General features: G+C 39.2%; 1 protein-coding gene across 9 annotated transcripts in view; it reads right to left on the minus strand.

Moving 5' to 3' along the window:
- Window positions 1–1,255: 1,255 nt before the first annotated feature.
- Window positions 1,256–23,561, minus strand: part of kon (chondroitin sulfate proteoglycan 4-like protein) — a 46,533-nt gene continuing 24,227 nt past the window's right edge. For all 9 annotated transcript variants that reach the window (XM_089078841.1, XM_089078840.1, XM_089078838.1 and 6 more), the window contains 8 exons: window positions 18,244–18,460; window positions 13,434–14,028; window positions 12,846–13,100; window positions 11,398–11,595; window positions 10,289–10,490; window positions 7,312–10,029; window positions 6,616–7,022; window positions 1,256–6,401 (listed from right to left, as the gene is read on the minus strand). In XM_089078841.1, the coding sequence (XP_088934967.1) occupies window positions 4,431–6,401; window positions 6,616–7,022; window positions 7,312–10,029; window positions 10,289–10,490; window positions 11,398–11,595; window positions 12,846–13,100; window positions 13,434–14,028; window positions 18,244–18,460 (6,563 nt within the window). In that variant the 3' untranslated portion in view covers window positions 1,256–4,430. The remainder of the gene's footprint in view (window positions 6,402–6,615; window positions 7,023–7,311; window positions 10,030–10,288; window positions 10,491–11,397; window positions 11,596–12,845; window positions 13,101–13,433; window positions 14,029–18,243; window positions 18,461–23,561) is intronic.

A 23,561-nucleotide genomic window follows, 5' to 3' on the forward strand; every position in this document is an offset into this window, starting at 1 on the left:
AATTATATATTTTTATATATGGATATATTTTATATATAAATGAGTATATAATTATATATGGAAAATTTTTTAAGGGGAATAAAAGCTATGCATATGTACGCATATGCGATTATAGTCACTGATATTGTTGCATTTTAAGTTGCATTTTATTTGCTATTATATGTTTGCTATTATATGAAAGTATTATTTAAATTAAAACATTTCTGTAAATACACACACTATATACATACAGCACACACACATATTTTATTAATACCATTATCGAGTTAACAAAATTATAAGTTTGATTTGACGCTGTTGAGATGTTATTTTTTTTACACGCGTATAATTTTTCAAGGAATTTTTAAATTCTTATGCTTCTAATAATAATATTAAATTAAAATAGGAAAAGGTAGAATAAATATTGTAAGAATGCAAGTGCGTAAAACTAAATTTACTGCGAATTCTTAGGAGAGTCAAACGATAAAAGGAACAATCTTTTGACTCTGATCGTAGCGGGTGAAGTCCAATCGGACACATTGCCGATTGGTCGATTAAATAAAAAAATTTTTGATAGGTGGCTCACTAGAAAATTCCTAGGCATCGGCTGATGTGAGTGGTGTGTCCGATTGAAAATGTGCGCATCTGGAACGCTCCCCTCGTAGCAATCGATTGTTAATTATTAAGATGCGCGAGGTGACAAGCGGCACATTCAATCACACACACTTCTTCTTTTTTACTTCCTCTTTATTTCAATTTACGCACGACATCCGCACTTTTTCGGCGTTCCAATCTTACTCGCTGCAATTCGCCGTTATTCGCTTCTGCTATCTCTTTCGCTAACCAATCGTAATACATCACGTGATCTTTCAACCAATAAGTGTTAATATCAAAATAGGTCGCACTGCGCGCTACTGCGCGGGAAAAATTTAAACTTGCTGACGCCTCTGAGGGCCTTCCTTACGATATGAAAGAATATTTGTTTAAGATATAATTCAATTATATAGATAATATGGAATTAAAAGCGTTAATAAAAAATAAACTTTGTAATACGAAGTAAATAATAAGCTTTGTTTACTTAACATCGCACATTCAATTTATTAGAATTAAAAGAGTAATGCATTCAGTCGACAGGGAAAATACAAGTCCTATGATAATTATATATTATAGATTATAGAAGTTTGGCACTCGGATCAGTTCACTTTTGGTAGATGTAAAAAAGCCTAACAGTTCGTCTCTAACATATCAACGAACGGGTTCTCTTTTATTCTTTCTCTCTCTCTCTCTCTCTCTTTCTGCTTCACTTGATAAAATGTCTTTAATTAGAATCTATTAAGGCTCGATTCTCTTGCGGCGCGACATGAGTTGGGTGATGTTAGAGGCGAGAAATGACATGTAAAAAGTTTCTTGCGTCGTATAGCTTTATCTTGTACTTTTCCCTTAAAAACATGATATTTCCGTATACTTAAAATTTGTAAAAAAATACCAGAAAGTAAGATATCTGTCCAATAAATCATGTAAAAATGTAAAATAAATCTTGAAATAATGGTACACTGCTTAGCTATCAGAAATTATCAGACTAGATCTAGTTGTTTCTGATAGCTGAGCAATTACCATTATTTCCAAGATTTATTTTACACTTTTACGTGATTTATTGGACAGATATCTTACTTTCTGATATTTTTTACAAGTTTTAAAAATACGAAAATATCATGTTTTTAAGGAAAAAGTACAGAATAAAGTTATACGACGCAAGAAACTTTTTACATGTCATTTCTCGCCTCTGACGTCATAATTCAATATGGCTGCAGAGAGACAATTGAGCCTTATGCATATATTACAAATTCATGGAACGGTACGTCCTACATAGGAGTGTTGTACACATTATAATATATATATATCATTATGATCGCTATGATCAACATTCACATTAAATTGTTTTATTAAATATGCTAAGATTTTAGGGAAATTATCATCAATCCATTTTCAGCCATACATTTTTTCAATTCTTTGTAAAAAGGTACGAAATTTTATTTTCGTTAATACATTCTTATTTTATATCCAAGATAATTTGAGTCCTGTCCGTAAAAAAATTTATCTCATCTCTTTTAAAAAAGAAAAGAATCTTGAATAAATAATAAATGAATAAAATGGAAAGTAAAATATATTTAAGTTTAAATGCGCTACAGCGCGGATTTTTTAATAAATGTTCATTTTTTAAAAATATTATCATTGTTATTTAGAACTTTACGGATTTTTATGAATTAAGATGCATTATTAATGCCAAGCTACCAGAAACATTTCAATCCATTTCATCAGGACGAAGAGAAATGATATCGTATTAGATGAAAATTCATCACAAATTCTAAATAATTATTATAATACAAATATTCGTGAAAATTTCAAAAATATATATTATTATTATAAAAAATATGTATTAATATATTATATTAATACATATTTTTTAATACTTCTCATCGTTGAAAAATTTTATTAATTTTAGATATAAATTTTTCTGATTATTTCATCTTTAATTAATTTATATTGTTTGACCCGAATTGACGCTATATTTTTGTTTCTCGTTGACATATAGTTTTTTTAAATATAATTGTATGTCATAATATTATGCGTGATATTAATTTGTTAATTGCGCAATTCTTATTATGAGCTAAAAAATATTGATATAAAATTTGATATAAACTAATCTCATTTATCTGATGTTGGCTGAAAGTGGATTCATTGAATGAGTTCTAGGACAACGTAACGTAAATTTTTTTTAAGAATCAACTCGTCAACACGTCAATCTCCATTAATAAACATTTCTCAGATAATATTGAAATCGCGCACGCACAACCCCGTTCATCACTTATGAATTACGAACTCGCGCATCAACGATTCGTAGTAGAAAAGATCTACTCGCACTTGTGTAAAAAACAACTTATAAACTTTAACTATTACTGCTAATTTCGCATTTAAGATACCTCAAGTAATCGTCTTATCTGGCGTTACCTAGTGTCTATCGCTCGCTACAGAGATGAAATAAAAAAATTGTACGCTCCATAGATGATTCTAACGTAATTCCATTCAAGATAATCATCATAAAAATATGAGAGAAAGATGGTTTGTGGAAACGACACTATCGATTAATCGCTTTTATTATTGATGACAATATAACTAATCGACAAGATTTTATCAGTTTTATGACGCATTTTTTATAAGAATTGTAATTATTGCTACGTAAAGATAAAGCATATGGTATTATATCGCCGTAAAAAAGTGATTCAACTTTTTTGTGATTCATCGGGCAAATGTTAAATGTTAATTTATGTTTATTTACACGATACACGAGTAACATTCAAACACAGCCGGATGAAATGATCATATGCGAGATCTATATCAGAGGAAAGAACTTCAACTTGGGCAATATGGCAGTATAAAACGATATGTCAAAACTGGAGTAGCTGTTAATATAAATGCATTCGTTTGCGTTCTTTGGTGGCAAGTAACAGGAACGTACACATTCTCGATTACATTATGTATATTTAATCATTTTACGATACAGTGTCACAAAGTTCCTGTATTATCCCGATTACTCGATGTTTCCTCTGTAATATAACTTTTAAGGCGGAACAGAAGTTTTGCCTTTTTTAAGTTTTAATATTTTGATTTTGATCTGAGTCGATAAATGCCACTTTTATGTAACGATCTTACTATTCTAGATTTACAAAAGGTGTAAAAATGGAGGTGGTAAAGGAACATAAAATCTTTCTCTACCTGAAAATCTGAACTCTAGAACGAGCCAGTATACCGACGGACTTTTCATTTACAGACCAGAATCGAATTTGTCGTAAAAGTCTTTCTGCGCTTTAGTGAGCCTTCGGTCTGTCTTTTCAATCGATCGAATTTATTTCAATCCGCCGGAAGAAAGGGATACGGTATAGACATACGAAAAATCGACGTGTTTTTTGTGATTAATGGAAAGAATGTCAGCAGAGTCAGACATTTCTTAGGCACATTGAGCTGATAGCGGCGATAGTCGTGACATTCAAGAAGATCTAGATTTCCTGTTTACATCCTGTTTTAAGCTAATAATACACGAGACACTGCAAACTATCCCGGATCGCGAATTATCGATCATAGATCGATTTTTCGATCCATAGGTCTCCTCTCTCGTAATCTAAGAGTTCCCTCACTTGTTCAAATTTAGAATCGGATGCACCGAGATTATCGAGTTTGCAAATCGTCGAATGTCATTTCACCATTCGGCGCATATATGTTCAACGCGGTGACCGCGGGCCTTCGACAAGTAATTTCCATAAACTTCATCGCAGATTTCACTTTCCTTAAGCACATCAAGTCCGTGATATCCACGATAGTTTCGATTTTCGCATGAAACACGTCGTGAGACGCTACGGCTTCCTTCGCGTAAACCGCAACGTGTTTCTCTCTTGCTAGACCCAGTATTGATCCCTCCTCAATAACGGGTTCTTCTTGGTCCTTTGAGTTGTGGCCGATTGACAGGGTAGATCGGAAGTGTCGAAGCTACTCCATTCATCGCCGTCCGCCACGCCGTAGGGATATCTGGCGGCTACGTCGACCTCCGAACCGCTTTCCAGAGAACTCAAGGGTATCACTTTACACTGAGGTAACGTCGAGGGTAACATCGGCAGTGGTGTGCTAGCTGTCACGCTATTGTGATCGTTGCCGAAAGGCTTCAGATGCGGAGTGGCGGGCATCAAATGATCCGGAGGTCTCGGAAGTGGCATCACGCCGACGGCGGGTGCGGTTTCCGGTTTTTCCTCCTCGGCATGCTTGTACTTATTGTGCCGACATCTAATCGTGATAATTACAACTACGCCGAGAAGGAACACGCCGAGCAGCATGCCGAGAATAAGCAGATAATCGTTGCTCATATTCGGAGCAATCGCCATTTCACCCTCGTGACCGACCGGATCCATCGGACCGCCCAGGGTAATATTATCGTCGTCCATGTCGAGCTTAATGTGGAACTCGAAGTCACCCACAGCCGGTTGAAAAATAGACGCCGCGAGGATGAAGCTGAAGCTATCCACGACGCCGTCTATCGACGGTATTTTTCTGCACACCAGATATATCACACCGGAGATAATTTCCTGATGTGAGAAACGGGCCACTTCTCGCTCGCGCGTGCCTCTCTTCTCACCGGACGACGAGGAGCTCCTGATGATCCTCTTGATCTTCGCGTACTTCGGCTTTCTCACAATGGTATAAAAGGGATTGCTGGTCGTTAACTTCGCTAGAGGAGTCGCGTCTAGATATTGCAGAGTTACTCGATTCTTCTCGCCCGCCAATGCCGTCATCGTGTTCATGATCATGAGAGGCACGACCTTGATCTCGACACGTATGTGTTTCTGCTCGAAGCCGCTCAATCGCGCCGACAATTCTAAACTGTCGTTCGACACTGTCATGTCAGTCTGCATGAACATCACACTTTTTGACAGCAAATCGGCTTGCTTGAATGTCGTCGCGGTGCTATCTCGTACATACAGTACTCCATACTTCGGATACGTCGTAATTTCGTAAATCACCAGATCTTGACGCGCGTTTGTGTCAAGTTTAACGTCGTTCTCCGTAATAAGTGCCACGTTCAATCCTTGTTGTAAACTAACCGGCCCGGATACCGTCACGTTCAATCGTATAGGTAGAACGTGGACGTTAAAAACGGTATAGATCGGAGTATAGGCACCATCCCAGACTCTAAAGTAAAAAGAAGCAGGTTTTAATGTTCCATTGTGTTCGTATACCACTCGATTAGAATCCACGTCGTACTGAGTGAACTTATTCACCGGGCGTACTTCGGAGGTGTTCTGATCAAAAGGCAAGAGCAGTAGTCTGCTGAACGTGTGTCGGTCCGTTAGTTCTGAAATCACGTCGTAGATGATTTCTTCCGGTGGAGTGTCGGGATCGATGGTCAAAAGGTTTTCTCGGGTGATGGTCTGATTTTGATTTTGCACAACCGTAATATATGGGGTGTTGGTGACGAGTTTGAAGGGCTGATCGTTGATCGGTTCAATGACGACAGGAACACTGGTGTTGCAAAGTAACACCTGGCCGGGTGTCAAGTATAACGAGAATTGAATGCGATCTTCCAGAGTGTCCGAGTGATCGTGATAGTAAGCAATTTTTCCACCCTCAATTTGCGGTTGTGTAAAGGTGGTCACGTTTAGATCCGGCAATAACATGACATGCCCATGACTAGGCTGTTGAACCAATCTCGATAATACTATCGGATTTTCAATTCCGGCGTTGGTCTGTAGAAACGATACGATACCGCTAATGTTCATGACGACTCCCGCGGAGCCACCCTCTATGACTCTTACGTTTTTCGCAGAGATATACCTATCTAAGCCACCGCTCGAAACTGATATATCTATTTGGAAAATCTGCGGTACAGAAAAAAAAGTGTTAAAAATGAAGTAACATAGAATTCTTAATTTTAAATATCAAAGACGTTGAATTTCTTAACTTACTTAAAAATATATAAATGCCGTCTTTTATAATATAAAATTATAGAAAAGTACAATAATAAAAGATAATATATATTATTCTTGTATATTAATAATATTAAGATATTAAACATTTAGTTATATTCTATACCTGATTTGTTAAAGCTCCAGTGGAATGAGTTTCGACGTCAAATGTGAAAGAGTCATTGGCCGTAAGATCCATGAACTGCTTAGTGTGCTCATAAATCACTTTGCTATTGTTTATATCTTTCTGAGTAAATCGCTCGACCTCCAGCCATACCCCTTCACTTGTCTCCATTATAACTTTACCTAAATGGGGCCCGTTTCGTACAGTGTATCTAATCTCCCTCGCTTCGTCAGAACACGTCGTTAATAAGAGTTTGTCTGATATTAATTTCCTAGTAAGGGGGAAGACATTAAGGGGCATATTGTGTTCGATGTTCAGATGAATTGGCTTTGTGGCGACCAAAATCGTATAAGACTTAGTTATGTGTACACCATCGCTTAAAACAAAGTTGAATTCGCCGTCAGTTCCATCTGAAAAAAACATTGTATATTTTTAGTTTTTCATATCAAAGCTTATGTTTTCGGGTTTTGCAATTTTATTAGTTAAAATTATAATTATAGCTTAAATTTCTGAAACAACTTTCATTACAAATTATTTAAGTTTTGTAAATTTATGTAAAATTTATCATATAAGATGTTAAGATTTTATGTTTATATTTAATTGTAAAAGTTTTAAGAAGCATAGCTCTACATTTAAATTAATATTGGCATATAATATACTTTAGATTAATTTTAGATTAATTTTAAATATTATACTTACTCGTGTGTGTGAACATTATTTGCAATTCGTTGATTTGACTCTGTGTAAAATTATAAATATCGATATCAGGTGAAGTGATTAATGAGATATATCCATTTCTCACTCCAGTAACGTTGAATATTATATCGAAAGGGGCAGTGTCATTGTCCACAGCCGCTAAGTTTGTCGATGTCAAAAGAATGGATCCATCTTGCCAGACGTTTAACTTGGTTCTATTCACCAGCACAGGAACCTCGTCGTTAACAGGTTGAACAATGACTGATACGTTAAAAGGCTCGCTCATCTTATCACCAGCGGTGACTACCATCCTAAAGGAGTCGTTCGAAGATTCATCCCCGTTATGTTTATACAATATGACCCCGGCATTCAGATGTTTCTGCGAAAATTTCTTCACCTGAGCATTCTTAGTAGAATCGAGAATCGTGCCGTGCCTTGGCTTTTCTACTACTCTGTAATCCGACACCTTGCCGACGTAATACGGTGTCACAACCAAGAAATTCGATTCGTCCAGTATCACATCTTTCCCTTCCACAACGGTGAGACTCTTCGCCTCGACGTAAAGTTTCTCTGGCACTATCACAAAGTTCACACTTAGACCGCGTAACCACGTAATACCATTAGTTACGTCTACAGTGAAATGGTCGTTCGTTTGATTCATCACCGACTGAACGTAGAAGACACGATTGTCATTTATCAGACTCTGCTCGAAATGCTTCACCGCGTTACCGCTATACTCCTCTCTCATCTCCTCGTTGTGTTCATCGTGGATCTGCAGATCTAAGTAGCCGTTCTGCGGCCACTCTTGTATGAAATAGATAATTTCGGTTGGCGATATTTTAGGATGCATTATCTCGAGGCTCTTCTGATTCAGCAGAACGCTAGTAGCTTCCTCGATGAATATAGTCTTGTTACTTTGAACAATTAATGGTTCCCAATAGCTCTCTGGATAAACTTTAATCGCAAACACGCCTTCGGCATCCGCGCCCTTAACGGACACTTTATATCTAAAGGCGTCTTTTGTTGAAGATCCACCTAGATGCTTATACAACACGCTACCGTGCTTCAGATCATCCTCGGTAAAACTATTCGACTCTCTGCCATGTTTCATCAGTATACCGTGTTTCGGTTTCTCCCACACACTGTACTTGACGTCCTTCTCAGTAACATACACGTTCGTCTCTATTTCTAACTCTTTTGATCGAAGCACCACGGATTTATTGAACTGAACAACTGAACCATTGCTCTCGCGTAACCTGATGTACGGCGGGCTGGCTTGAATTTCAAGAACGCCAGTTTTGTAAAAGTGACCATCGGTGATGCCGAATTCAATTTTTTCATGTTCATCCCCATGATGTCGGAAAAGTATCACACCGTCGTTGATATCTTGTTGCGAAAACTCGCGTATCTGCTCCGAGGGATTAGTCACTCTATACAACGCACTCTTCCGAGTATCTCTTCTGGTGTAAATAAGTTCACTCGCTCTAGTACCAACATCCTTATCCATATACGCAAGATCTTTATTCGTTATCAATTTTTCCCCTTTCAACACGACGTGAAAGATCCTATCGACCGTTCGTTCTGGCGGATTATCGTTTCTCATGATGATCTCAACTCGAAATTTTCCGACATACATGAAGTCCATGGGGCCCAGGGACATCGCCACGAACTCAAAAGAATCCTCTTTTGTCTCGGAATCATCGTGCACATAATACACCATTTGCGTCAATACGTCCTCGAATGTAAAAGACGAGACGTTCTTTTGATCCTGCGACGTCGAACTATTCGCAACGGAGAGCCAACCGTGATTCGGTTTCATCGTAAGATTGTATATCAGAGAGAATACACCGTATTCTTTTGGATTCACATGCGTGATTCTCAGAGGCACTTTCGATCCCTCATCAACTTTCAAATTCTCCACGCCCTCCAGCGATTTGCTATTCTTGCCAAGATAATATCGAAGTTTCAAATTGGCATGTATGTCGACGCATTGAGGTGCGTTAACTTTAAATGTTATTTCGTCGAGAATATTGGAATAAGATCGCCTAAACAGACGGTAGCTCAGTCTATCGGTCTCAATATCCTCCTGCGTAAAGGTATCCGTCTTCATGAGTTTACGATCGAGCAGAAACAAATTGCCGTATCTTGGTCCCGTTGTAACAGTGAAGACAATTTTATTTGGTGAAGTAACTAATGGATTCGTCTGGTACTTCAAGTGGTTGCTCGTTATATTAATACTTGATATATTGGTGAGATTGACAGGTGCTCTTCTAATCTCCTTCAGCTCGAGATCGATGAAGGTAATACGAAATTCGTAGGTCTGTTGTGTTTTCACTTCGCGCACGCTAGCTTGGAATTTAAACTCGTCTTGATTAGGACTGCCGACATTATGAAGATAACGAACGGTGTGTAATTCCACATCTCGACTGGTGAAATGGTCTACATTCGTCCAACTACCGGAGACGTCCTTCAGCTTTTGCAAAGCACCAAACTGCGGTGGCGAGACGATGTCGTAACGAATGTCGATGGTATTATCGTCTGAATTTGTGGCGAACGAGAGATTCGCCGTTGTCAAGTAAGAGAACGAACGGTGGACCACAATGAGACCGGTATTGTGTGTGAGCTTGATTTGCAACGGATAAGCTGATACGCGCAGATACGCTGGTTGACTGGTCTCGATGCCATCGCTCACTTGTAAACCCAGCATTGCATTTGGTTTAGCTGAAAAATTAAATACATTTCGTTTATAAAAGCTTTCCATGAAAATATAATGCGCTTCGCGCATTCTTCATTGCGATAGATGTACATTAGATATAATAAGTATCGTACAATGTTGTGTTGAGATAAAATTTGAATTTTTTTATAATTGAAGATATAACATATTCTTGTGATTATAAATGCAATAATAAATCATTAAATATGTATAACGTATAATATATATATATATAAATCTATATATAAATATATAATGGATTGTTACCATTTCCACGATGCACATACGCGATAAGACCTTGCATTAATTCGGCTTGCGTAAATGTGTCGATAGGTCGAAACGGATAAGTAACTCTCTCGATGTGCCCAGCATCAGTATCTGCTCGTAGAATCGTATAAATCAGCATTTCCGACGGTGTGTCGGCATCTATGGCCCATATTAACTCCTTCGTCAGTATTTTTCTTGTACCCTGCGAATATCAGCGTTTTTCGCACGTTTTATATTTGACCGAGATCATTCGGTGAATGCTGCACAGACATATGGGAAAAAAGGATGCAGCGAATTGGCTGGGAAAAATTGCACTATTATTTTCACTCTGACGTAAAATGCATCAGATATAACGGGTTTAAATCTCAATATTTTATATCAATATATTCGTTTAGCAATCACTTTTCTTTCTATTGAAAGATAATTTGAGAAAATAGCTCAACATAAAAAGATTTTAATATCGATTGAGTACTGGTTTAAATACAACAATTATTTTTATAATTTAAAACAATTATTCATATTTAATTAGTAATCAGAACTACTTTAATTTTATACTATTTTAATATTTTTTATAAAATAATTGCAGCGTACTCGGAAGAATTGGTCTCCATATAGATGAGGTTAAATGAACGCAAATATCATAATTACAAAATTTCCGTCTTGATATTCCGAGGTTATAACTCTTCCGAGAATCTGCATCCGGATTGAAAAAATATATACGTTATGCGTATGTATGACATACACTCGCGCATACCCTCGAGCTTACACGCGCAGTTAATTAAGAGCGATGACCGGCGCGCAAGTGAGTTAAATCGATTTCGTTGCGGCTAAATTGCCACGTTCTCCGAAGATGCACGAGCCACAAATAAGCTACTATTTCATCTGGCCTCCGTTAATTGATTTAGTTGAGTGGCGTGAACTGCCGGTTGTTCTGGTCAAGCCAGACGCAACGTGTTCCGAATTATCGCATTGTCGCGGTGACTCGATGAAAAATATAACATGATAAACGCGTCGGTAGGAAGCTAGATAATAATAATAATAATAATAATAATAATAATAATAATAATAAAAAGAAAGAGAAAAGCTTAGAGTTTATTTTCGTGTCTTACTTGGGCCAGACGCAGCACTTTCGCGGTTGGTATCTCGAGTAACGGCGGGTCATTGACAGGAGTGACATTAACGTGAAGAGGGAACCTGAGGCGTCCTTGGAGGTATCCTGGAAGGGTATAACCCGCCCCGGCCACCAACGTCAATTCCAGAATCATGCTGTCCTCTGTGGTTTCGCTACCGTCATGTATATACTGTATCTGTCGGGGAAGTCAATTAACATAAGGATAATGCCGCGTATCATACGTAATAGAGTAGCAGCACAGAGTTCACAGTTCATAGTAAGCACGTAGCAGAGTCGGAGAATTAACATAGTTTCGGGAAAATTTGTATCGCTAAGCGATTATTAATTGCTAATGTATCGCAAATTTTGAGGGCAAACAATCTGATAACTGATCGTGTTTTCCACGCTCACGTTGCCTTGTAAAGGCAAATTTGCACATGAAAGAAATCGCGTGGATATAAACAATTTGTTGTATAACCGGTCAGAAGCAACTGTACAACGTACAACGAGGAATACGTGGACGTGTTAGCTCGTTGTTCCACGAGAATCTCGATCGGCAAACACATACTACATCGTGCCACAGAATCAGAATTAATCATGGGAGAGTACATTAGAGCACCCGATTCGTGTTATCCTTTCTGGCGTTTGATCTAACACTCGAGATCGATTGTGGTTCAAAATTAATTAGAGCGACAGGGGTTAAGTTGTCGATTAGCATATCGTGTGGGCGTCGTCCCTGGTTGATCCGAGCCGAGAGACGAGGGGAAGACGCGAGCTTTTTCCTCTCTTCGTTTTTTTCTCTTTTTTTTTTTTTTTTTTTTTTCCCTAACGATTAGAAAGCAATTGGCAATAAACGGTAGACGATGGCGCGACAAATAAAAAGCGGCCGATAAACGCGATCTTTAACGAAAAACCATTAATAAGCGGTGGCGGGACAGTTTATAAATAGAGCACTGTCGCTAGATAAATTGAGTGTGGGTAGCAGAGGAGCAGGCGAACGAACGAGCGAGCGAGCGAGAGGACGACAAGTCGGCCGACCCTCCGTGTTCCCGCCACCGACGATTCTAAAGTTAGTCCTTATGGCACGTACTATGTATAGCAACGCGTGGTCCTATGACGAACTGGAAGAACACATGACTTTCCACGATTCACCGCGCCTTTCTCGGCCTATGGAAGGCCGGCCGGCCCGGCTAGCCAGCTTGGTCACCGTGCTTAGTCACCTGATATTAATTAACGTCAGGTGCAGGCCGATCGAGTTTCGCCTGCTATACGTGGCTCCTTGGCTATTTCGTGTTTTATCGTCACGCGTGTAATCGACAGATGGACACTAATATCGCGGTAATCGCCGTGACCGCGGACTTACGAGCAAGTAAGGAGTTTGAAACGGGAACTGAAACGTTAATTTGAGGATTTGGTAAATTGATTGCGTGGCCGATTGGCAGTTACCTTATCTTGATTGATGTCCTGCAACGTGAAGGAATTATCGTTTCTAGATGTTAGAAGATCTAACGCCAATGTTCCGTAAGTTGGCGGTGTTACCAAGGTAAATGTAACGCCAGTCTCTTCCACGCCGTATTTGGCGATGTCCAGCACCATCGCGATGTTTTCGCTCGTTACTAACACGTGCTCTCCTTCGGAAACTAACAGAGGGCTCAGCGAGAGAATTTCCAAATTTACAGGAAGAGTGGTGTTTGAATAGATCTGCAAGGATGCCATATCGAGTCATTATTTTATAAGTAGATATAAGTCTTATCTCAATAATGTCAGTAATGTCCTTAAATATATTCGATCTTTATTATTAAATACTAATGGAATTGAGACGCGAGTACATTAAATAATATATTCTATAGTAATCAGATCATCCTGCATGATTGCTAAAGAGCAATCTATACGGATAGATTGCATCTTGACTAAGTTAGCTATGCACCTTCGTAAATCCATACGCTAGTTGCCGGTGACATAATTAGCTCGTAACCGCAACGTAACCCTCCGCCAAGTGGGAGCGTCATTGAAACTCAATTAAAATTGATCTACCTTGTAGTCCTCGGCGTAATTCGGCTTGATGCACAGCGACTGGTTGCAGTTGCACCTGAATGAGTTGACGCCCAGTTGCATGCATGACGCACCAGATACACAGGGGTCGGCCTCGATACAGGGATATCCCCAAACGCAATTCACGACGATACCCTGGCTGACCTTGACGTCCGGTAAACCGAGATCCTTGTTGTCGAGGACCATGTTTCGTATGCAGCCCTTGTAGCTCACGTCGCCAGACTTGAGGCCCTTACTTAGGGCCCGGGCGCGTTTGTTCAACTCCGTACCACCGATGTACAGTGTTTCCGCCAGGTCGAGGAACCGATTGCCGCCGGACGGCAAAGCCATTGTTTTCTCGTAATGATCGATGGCGATGCCGAGGCTGCTCGGGTTGAAGTCCACGATCACGCTGTGCCATTTTCCGTCGGACACCAGGGTGCCGTGCGTCAGCTCGGTCGGACCGTTCCCCTTGTTCATCAACAGTCGTATCTTACCCTCGAAGAGTTCGATACCAAGATAATCGGCGTAGGATGATTGCCCGGTGTTATAGAGCAACAGGCCACTGTCCGCGCCGGTCTTCAGCTCGAATTCCCATCTGCAAGGTCGTAAGATGGAATTGGCAGGAAACTTCGTTACTGCCCCTTAAGAAAAGACTGCGCAACCGAATCGGATTCATCCGATGTTACGGTCGTTACATGGCGACTTCATGAGGCCATAGAGAATACTCCGGATGGTGCCGCTGATACCTAAGCCACTGATGGTATAATAACGGAAAACTTCGATATTACCATGTATCTTAACGATCGAATTAAAATTTCACGATTGATTTCTCCAATTTACAAACAATGTAAAATACAATAAAGTAATGTAACTATGAACGAGATACTTTTGCGAGTTTCATTGACTAATTGAGCATGTCACTGTCGGACGATTTTGCACTTATGTTAAAAGAACATAATGGATTCTTTCTTGAAAAAATAAACTATAACTATAATGTAAAATCAAATCTTGATGAAATATATGCAAATCTGTAAGGATTATCAAGATATAAAACGTGGCAATGAGAATTTCGACAATTTAAAGGTTTGACAAATTAAATCTTCAAGAATATTGCTTTCACAAAATAATTGGATGTTTTGCTCTCCGTTTAATCATCGTTCTTGAAACGGTACGGTGTTCAGACCTCACTACAGAACGCGATTAAGCAGGCGAAATGTTATTCGTGCAACACGAGTTAAACGAGCGAGGCAATGTAAACGATGATAGCAAAGGGGGGGAAAGAAGATTGTTCGCCGTGAATTTATAATTATAATCAAATCAAATTTCGCTCAGTCGACTTCTACTCGGAGAAACTTTGGGACGAGTGATTTTCGCATCTTGTGCGGGAAGATGCCACGACTGCTGCGAACACGAAAACCAATTATTTACTTCAGTGGGTGGATTCATTACTTTGCTTTTGAAGTAACAGCATAGCGAAATCCTACAATGGTGATTATGAATGTGGAGGAGACTTTCATCATCATAACCGGTGGATGCAATAATATATAATAACGCGATAGCAAATCCCATTATAGTGATTATTACGTCTATTTGCATTGATAAATACACATTATACAAACAAACATATTATATTCATGTATTCTTAATATTTAATTCATTACTGTCAACATCAACAATTTACAACGTCGCAATATTGCTCGATTATCTGCTGATTTCTATTATTTCTTATCCATGACGACGAAAGAAAAAAATCTGATATGCGATCTTAGAATACACGCGTGTTATGATTAAGCTTCGAGTCAAGTTTAATTATGCGAGTCACGATTATCTCATCGAAAATTAGCCCATCATTTAACTCTGTTAAACCCAGGAGTTAATGAAAATGCTCGATACGTTAGTCAGTGTCTTACTGTGCAATACAATTCGCAACGCTTGTAAGCAAACATGTACCTGTGCGAATTGTAAACGCAATTAGTTGTTTACCATGCTGGAGGTGCACTAAGGACATTCTAATACGGTCCGCTTGTGTCTCTACGTTCCTCATCAGTCGATGCTTCGCTTTCAAAGCGCAGAGTAATGTGTTCGCCTCTTTGTACGCTAACGACCGATATTCATGAAAGTTAAAACAGCGAAAAATTTCACAGCAGTTGAAATTACAAGACATACACACACACACACACACACACACACACACACACACACACACACACACACACACACACACATATATATATATATATATATAAATATCCCTCTCTCATTTAACTTCTTCAATCTTCACCGATTTAAAATGAATAAAAATACGAGATACGAATATCGTAACTTTAACTACCAGCTGAATACGGCAATTCCGTATGGTTTTATGCACGGATGGAAGTAATGAATTATATAGCGATTAAACGACGAGCGGAAATTGCACTCGATTTAAGTGGAGACAACTCGAACGTCCGTATGGATCGTGGTGCATACATGTGACACTTGAATCTTCCAGAGCAATTGAACTCGAAGAGCGCACGTCCAAATCTTCACGGTTCATCGACTTCACGTAGAGCGCCGCGGAAGTAAGACAGTTACGACTGTCCAGTCATCCACTCGATTCCCCTTGACTATCTACTTATCCGTTTATCGACGAGATGTACCAACGTGGTACCTGGCTCGATGCGAGCAGAGAGAGAGAGAGAGAGAGAGAGAGAGAGAGAGAGAGAGAGAGAGAGAAGTCGGTTTATCTCAAACATTTATGCGAAAAAACGGACCGACCTTTTGTCTCGCTTTTAGCCGCATTAACGCAACAGGTTCCAACATTTATTTTCTCAGATAAGTGTTGAATTAAGGTACTACCCGGAACCAATGTGCTTTTAATTCGGGACAACAAAAGAGCCGGAGTACCTATGCTCCGGGGCTCCTGCGAACGTAGAAGACATGGGAAACCATGCGTGCAACCGGGACTTAACTGTCTGTATGTGAAGCTCGGTATTAACCGCGCTTACCCCCGCTATATACCGCATCCGTGTAAAAATGAAGCGTTTTTCTGCCTCTTAGTGCACTCCCGAATAATTTTCGCTGGGACAGCGCAGCGAGGACACATCTGGCTCGCCCAAGTTTTTAGTCTTCTCAGATGTGCTTAGCATTTTATATACTGTAATCGCGCAAACGGAAAGTGTTTGCATTCTTCTCGCGGAAGATTAATAACCGAAAAGAAAAAAAAAAAAGAATGAAATAAAATGGAAATATCAGATCGTGAGACAAAATATCCTGCTGTAGCTACTATTAGGAATTATGTACTACACAGGACGTATGTTTTTCAATGTAAACATCGCGCTATTCTCCGCCGTGCTTTTAATTTATAGAAACAAAGGCTTTTGAGGTCGCGGTTCTATTCTGAGATATTTCGAGATTATACTGGGAATCCACGAAACCGCAATGTAGACAATCTGCCCCTAGGAGACCTTGCAATATGCTTGCACGTGATCATTCCGTGCAGATAAAAACGACATGTTTTTATATCTCGAAAACACTCTATTTTATTTAAAAAGATATTACGTACGAGGATGTGTGTATTTTTACTGACGTTCCGTCAGCCAGCTTTCTGTTTCGAGTTAACACAAACATATTTTCTTTCATTCATCAATGCTAGAATTATAAAAAACTCGAACATGCTCGGCTTATGTCATATGCTTTTACATGATTTCATTTATTAATGTTATTATGTTCGATAACGATGAGAAACATGTTAAAGTTATTATTATTATCACGTGTACGTGCGGATCGCATATAAATCTATATCATACAATAAAATTGCACTCTACCTGCATGTACAATGTACAGTACACTACGATATTTGTTCATTAGCATTGTGTACGACGGCCCGTACCGCGAATAATATTAATCCCATAAACAAGTGCCGCTGCGCTAAGTAGCTTCGTCATTATAAGCTTTCGAGTCAATCGACCATTCCGCCTCGTCGAAGTCCTTGTGCCGCACTGAAAAGAGGGATCAAAGTGTCCCCATTTGACGAAGCATCGCTGTCTGTCTGAGTTGCGAGAGTTAACAGCGACGTAACTCTCCCGATTGAAACAGTTGTTTCCGAGCTTTCCGAGATGTAACAACGTTCTCATGGGTTTAATCGTTAAAAGCTGCACGAGAGAGAGATGAAAGTGGTAGGAGTCGTGCAACATGAAAGGCCTTCTCTGACCGATGACTTGAATGCGGTGTAGATGTAGATACGCATAGCTACGTGTAGGAGTATGCGAGTTATGCAACCCCACCGCCGCCGACCTCGGTGAAACGGATTTCCCGCGGTATTACCATAAGATATTGGATTCGTGAACCAACGTATTTATTTTACGTGATGGCGCGCGATAGAGTCGCCGCTAAAAGTGGAGCCGCTGCCTCGTGTATGTATCTCGTCAAAAAAAAAAAAAAGAAAAAAGGAAAAAGAAAAAAAAAAATATATAGAAAATTCGATCGAGCCTATGCAAGCGGCGTTGTAATTTTGCGTTTCTGAAATCTCTCTCACGCCGTTGTCGAGCAAATGTAAAATTACGCGTAATAAATAATGACAAAGATGATTAAGCGGATTGAGATAATCAAGCAAATAATCCAGGATTCGGTGGAACAGCTTAATAAATAGATAAAACGCCGCGTCGTCCTTTCTTGTATCGATATATAATCATTATCGACGATGCGGACCGATACGGGGTTGCGTAGCGGTAGTTTAATTACGTTTTCTGCAAGCCCCCCCGTAGGTGCGACGATGATAAATGGGGGGTGTATGCGCTACAACGGAAAGTGGTACTTTTGGTATATATACCTCGAGCCGGAGCGCGGGATGGGGCGCGGAATGGCGACGAAGGCGCCGTCCTCGACAAAGCTGACTTCCGTGCTCCTGGTGGCGTCGAATTCCGGCGAGCAGCCCCACGTTACGGCTGTTGCCTCCGACTGGCCCTTCCTCGACCTGGCGTACTCTATAACTTTGGCGCCGTTGTAAATTATGTCGGCCATGCATCCTCTCAGATAATCCGTGTGCCCTGCGGATCAAACGAGAACGAAAAAGTTGGTCCTCGCAAATTGGTTTCGATCGATCGGAAAAATTATGCGAAAGAACGCGTAATGGCCGCACGAGTCACGGACGCGCTTTCGCGAATAAATCTGCAAAACAAGCACACGTTTTACAAACGAGCTTCGCAGGTGGTTTCCATTAAACATTACATTAATGAGGTCATTATTGATTCGCGCGTTTGAAATGCTATGTAGAAATATAACTGCGAACGATTTCAATTCCAGACGAACGGAGGCTTTTAACAAATCCAGAAGAAACTAATTAGACGATCGATCGTTGCGCATTTGTCATCAATCGCATTGTCTGGTAATTAATAAACGTAAATGTTTCTTTAATATTCTTTTTTTGTTTAACAAAACTTCCCACGTCAATAATTCTTTCATCGGGAACGAACGGCCGAATGACGCAACGCTCGCTCGATTCTCGCGCCTGATCTCACTTAATTGCAACAGTCGAAGTGTGTTCCTTGTGAAATTGAATTTCGCTGAGCATTCGAAACTTCCTGCGACGTAGCGCGTTGTCACTCGGGGAGGCGAATAATATATATATATATATATATATATATATATAATGCGAGCACAGGCGCGTCATACTTATCTACGACAGATGCAACGGATTCGGCGAAAACCCGGTGGTTTAGCGCCGCGGGCGGGCTTGTTGCAACGCGAAGTTAATTGTCTTCGTGTGTGACAAGCGCATCCCTCAGCAGGTTGGTGGATTACCCTCGAGTTGCCGCGTGTCGATGGATGCCGAGGCGGCGCGGTACCCGTTCTGGGCACGACCGACAGAAACCGACGGGATATGTGTATATAAGCGATCCGAAATGGGCGTTTATTGGCACGCCGCGGAATCGCGGATGCAGAATGCGACGGAATACCGACGGCTACCGGCTAAACCAGTCGGCCCTGCTTTACAACGTCGTTGCGGCATACCGCCCACGGCTTCGCAACAACGTCGTCGGTCTTTGGCTTTTTACATTATGTAAAATTTTATTGATTTTAAGATGTTTTGGCGCACGGCCAATTGCGCCCGCGGGACAACGGCCATGGAGCGATTTACGCATCTGTAAACACCGATGAATTCGCTCGGCATGAATTTTGTCATATATCGAGGTAAAATAATAATTTTCCGAAGATAGATATGCGTAGCGATGATGTTTCAGCGGTATCACGAATTGGCCGTAATGATTTTAACAAGCATCGCTTGCCAAATTTCCCTCTCTCTCTCTCTCTCTCTCTCTCTCTGTCTCTCTCTCTCTCTCTCTCTCTCTCTCTCTCTCTCTCTCTATTTCTATTTCCCTCGTACGATCGAATTTTCTCTTAAATTTCTTTTCTCTCAATTTTCTCAGAATTCCTATCTTCAATTGTTTAAGAATGTAAAAGAAATTATTTTAGTCGAGGAAAGATCAATATTTCAACAAAGAATGACTTGATATGTGCAAAAATGCTTAATAAAATAGTGGCGATAAAATAGATAATTTTTGCGATCGAAAGAACCTTTTGCATAGATACTAGGATCATGATATCGATATGGTGGAATGTATATATTTTTTATTGATTTTTCATGGCTATCAAATATACGTCGTGTGGTGAGAATATCCTCTATATTTCTACAGAGCCGAGGAAATAGCAGCCGATAAGCGAAATCCACGTCGAGAATCTTGCAATCTGTATAGGTGTATACTTGCATTGTATATCTTTGTATGTGTGCTCTTCCCTATACAGATACAATTCTAGCATGATACATGTGCTATATACGGTGTATCACAAAGAAAAATCTTATTTCGCGTTCACGTTGAAAAAATGAAATGTATAGATTAAACTTCAAAAATTGTAAATAAGATAGAAATAATTATTATCTTTTCATTTATTATCATTTATCTTTCCTTTAACATAGGATGAATTTTATTTCAATAGAAATTAAGCACTGGCATCGAAGACTACAACTGGATGTTAAAGAGCTAAGAGAGGTCTTAAATCGTCTGTTGAGAAATTGATTGCAAATTCCTTCCTATTGTAATTCTCCAACTACTTGATGCTGTTTTCCGAGCACTCTGTAGAACTCTGTGCGAATCCGTATCGAAAATAGGTTTCGCACCCTCCTTCGGATGAGATTGGTTCTCTCTTTCTTTATTCCTCGCCTCGAGAATTTAGCGAGGCACATGCCAAGGAATTAATAAGACCTTCTCCAAGGGGTGGGCTACATCGTGCCGTGGGGTACAAATGAATTGTCATGAATATGTAAATTGAATTTCGAGCTGGTCGCCGAGTATTATGCGTGACGGCCGACAGGATAACGATGAGGGCGCGTCCATAGACAGATAGAGATAGAGGGAGGCAGAGAGAGAGAGAGAGAGAGAGAGAGAGAGAGAGAGAGAGAGAGAACGAGAACGAGAACGAGAATGAGAACGAGAACGAAGCTGTTTGTGCTGATCATATTCAATTTCATCCGCGTCAATTCAAACGACGAAATGACCTAGTTGAATTTTTTGTCTTACTGTGGAGAAATGATTACCGGTCGCTGCGGCTGATGCGACGAGCCTGCATTAAAGAACCCGGTCGTTATCAAGCTGCTTGTGGCACGTATGGTGCGGCGAAGAGTACAACCGCACGGATATAAAAGAGCCAAGTAGCTTTAACCAAGCTGTAGGAAATCGTAACGACGCGGAAATTATGATTACGCACGTTATATAAATGCGAATTACATTCTCGAGCTCTTGAATTCTTACTTTCCTTTCCGCGAATTCTCAGATCTTACGTCTTACAGTTTAACAGCTCTTTATAAGATACACCGAAAAAAAAAACGGTCTCGCAGTCAATAGCGAAAATTATTTAGATACGAAAAATTTGCTGAATTAAATGGATAAACGATTAGCAAGCACCGCGATATCGCATATGTTTTGTATCTGATCAATATAGATGGCAGAATTTATATCTGAACAATTTTAGCAAGAAGGTCTCTCTGTGACGCCCAGTCAGATAATAGTAAGTCACACTTCTTATAAAAATAACTATGCAATTTAGTTATAAAATCTAAATTTTTTTGCGTATATTGTTAGATATACGCTGCTATAAATTCTATATACAACAGACAATTTTGTAGCAGATACAAGAAACGGTGAAACTAGACCAGCGAAACATTTCTTTGAGTGTACATCGAAATTACCAATGTGCTTTAGTTTATTTCAACGTAATGCAACATTTTCCGATATATTTTAATCGTGCAGTACTACATGTTGTGATATTTTCATGTTTTCAAAAATATTTCCAGAAATAAATAGTACAATTCTTCTTCCTCTTACAAAGCTTCCAGCGCATTTTGCGACAGATTGAAAATGGAAAGGATATCCCCGCCTTTTCTTGGTTGTTCAACTCGTAGTGTTCTATGACCGGTGGCGGTAGGTGTACTGTCAAGCAGAAGAACATATAATCCGGAATTTCACCGCAAAGGCGTAATACAGCCGAGCGTTGTAGCCGCGCGCGAGAGATGGAAGGAGAATTTTCCAATCGCCGTTTCTCACGGGAGACGTATCGCGACTTCCAATTTATTCGCGGTGCAAATAGAATCGCGAGCACGGTAATGAAATTAGGATCGCCAACGAATTATAAATGCTGATCGACTTTGCGAATACATTTTATGATTGAGCGAGGTTACAACGGCATTGATGAAGTGCCGCTCGAGCGGTACATCGAACAGTAATTACGGCTGTTTCTAATGCACGAGACGAGTCTCATTGCATGTTGCCGTTGTTCACACAACGAAAACAAAGGCAAATGTTTGAATTACATCCCCCGTTCATGCGATTTTGTGCAACGCGTGCTCCCGGTGTGCTCCCATTATTTAAACCCTCTGCTATCGCGGAAATGCGAGACAGCGCGTATGTCATACTTTCGATATAATAATATCGGCCACTGTGCCGTTGTAATCACCTGTTTTCACTCGTTGTCACGATTCAGCGCGATGACAAACAATTGATTCACTATCATAGTAGAATCTATTATCCGGAGCGACCATCCGGAAGTTGCACATTTTCACGGCACATTTTTAACGATCGAGATAGATACATCCGATCTTACGTAAATCGACGAAATGATAATAATTAAAATTATTAATAATTTAGATCTTTTTACAATTTTAAAATATATTTCTATCGATGATAATTTTTAATTTCCGTGTAATAATTTATATGTGTTAATTAATAACGTTCGAAACGTTGAATTTAACATTTTCTAATTAGTCGAGTTTCCATTAATATAATAATTGCATTAAAGAGAACACCAATAACTTTCATTTCAGAGGAAAAGTCCGCAAGAAAAGTTTTTTAATATTTCCAGAAAATATATATGAAATATATCACAAGCTTCTTCTTTAAAAGATTTCTCAGAGAGGTTAAAAATTTCTTTTCGATTTCTTTTCGCCACATTTTTATAAAATATGAAACATAAACATTAAAAAATAGATATTGAAATATTTCAATACATCCAAAGTTTCGTATATTATTAATTATTTTTAAAAATATAATTTTTCTTCCAACATCAGATATTAGATTTTTCTTTCTTTTTATGCTTTTAATTCTTAAAAACTTTTAAAAGTTACGACAAATATATTACTTTAATGAAACATGGTATTTAATCTTTTTTATTTACACTATCTTCACTCTAGCTCGTGAAATAGCCATTACGGAAACCGTATCTGCCGAAACAACATCGTCTCAACAATTTCGTCGTTCTATGTAGGTTGACATAGTTCTCGTTGTAATTTCGTTGTCCGCAAGTGGACTTGAATATAACACGATTCCAGAAGATAATTCATCAAGATTTCATGATCGAGTTAAACTTAGTAACACAGTACGCCTGTACATATATGTTTTCAATTATTTATACGCGTATAAGTATTCGCATTGTATATAAAATTATATCATATACTCCAGGTTTTCATAATTACTGTGTTTCTGTTAATTTAATAAATTAATCATAAAACAGAAATTAATAATATTATATGAATAATGCACGGAATTCGTAACGCTCTGAATTATTAAATCGTAAAGGTTATTTATTTTATATGCATGT

Source organism: Pogonomyrmex barbatus, unplaced genomic scaffold, assembly GCF_055798465.1.
Source record: "Pogonomyrmex barbatus isolate J1 unplaced genomic scaffold, ASM5579846v1 scaffold3, whole genome shotgun sequence".
NCBI lineage: Eukaryota > Metazoa > Arthropoda > Insecta > Hymenoptera > Formicidae > Pogonomyrmex > Pogonomyrmex barbatus.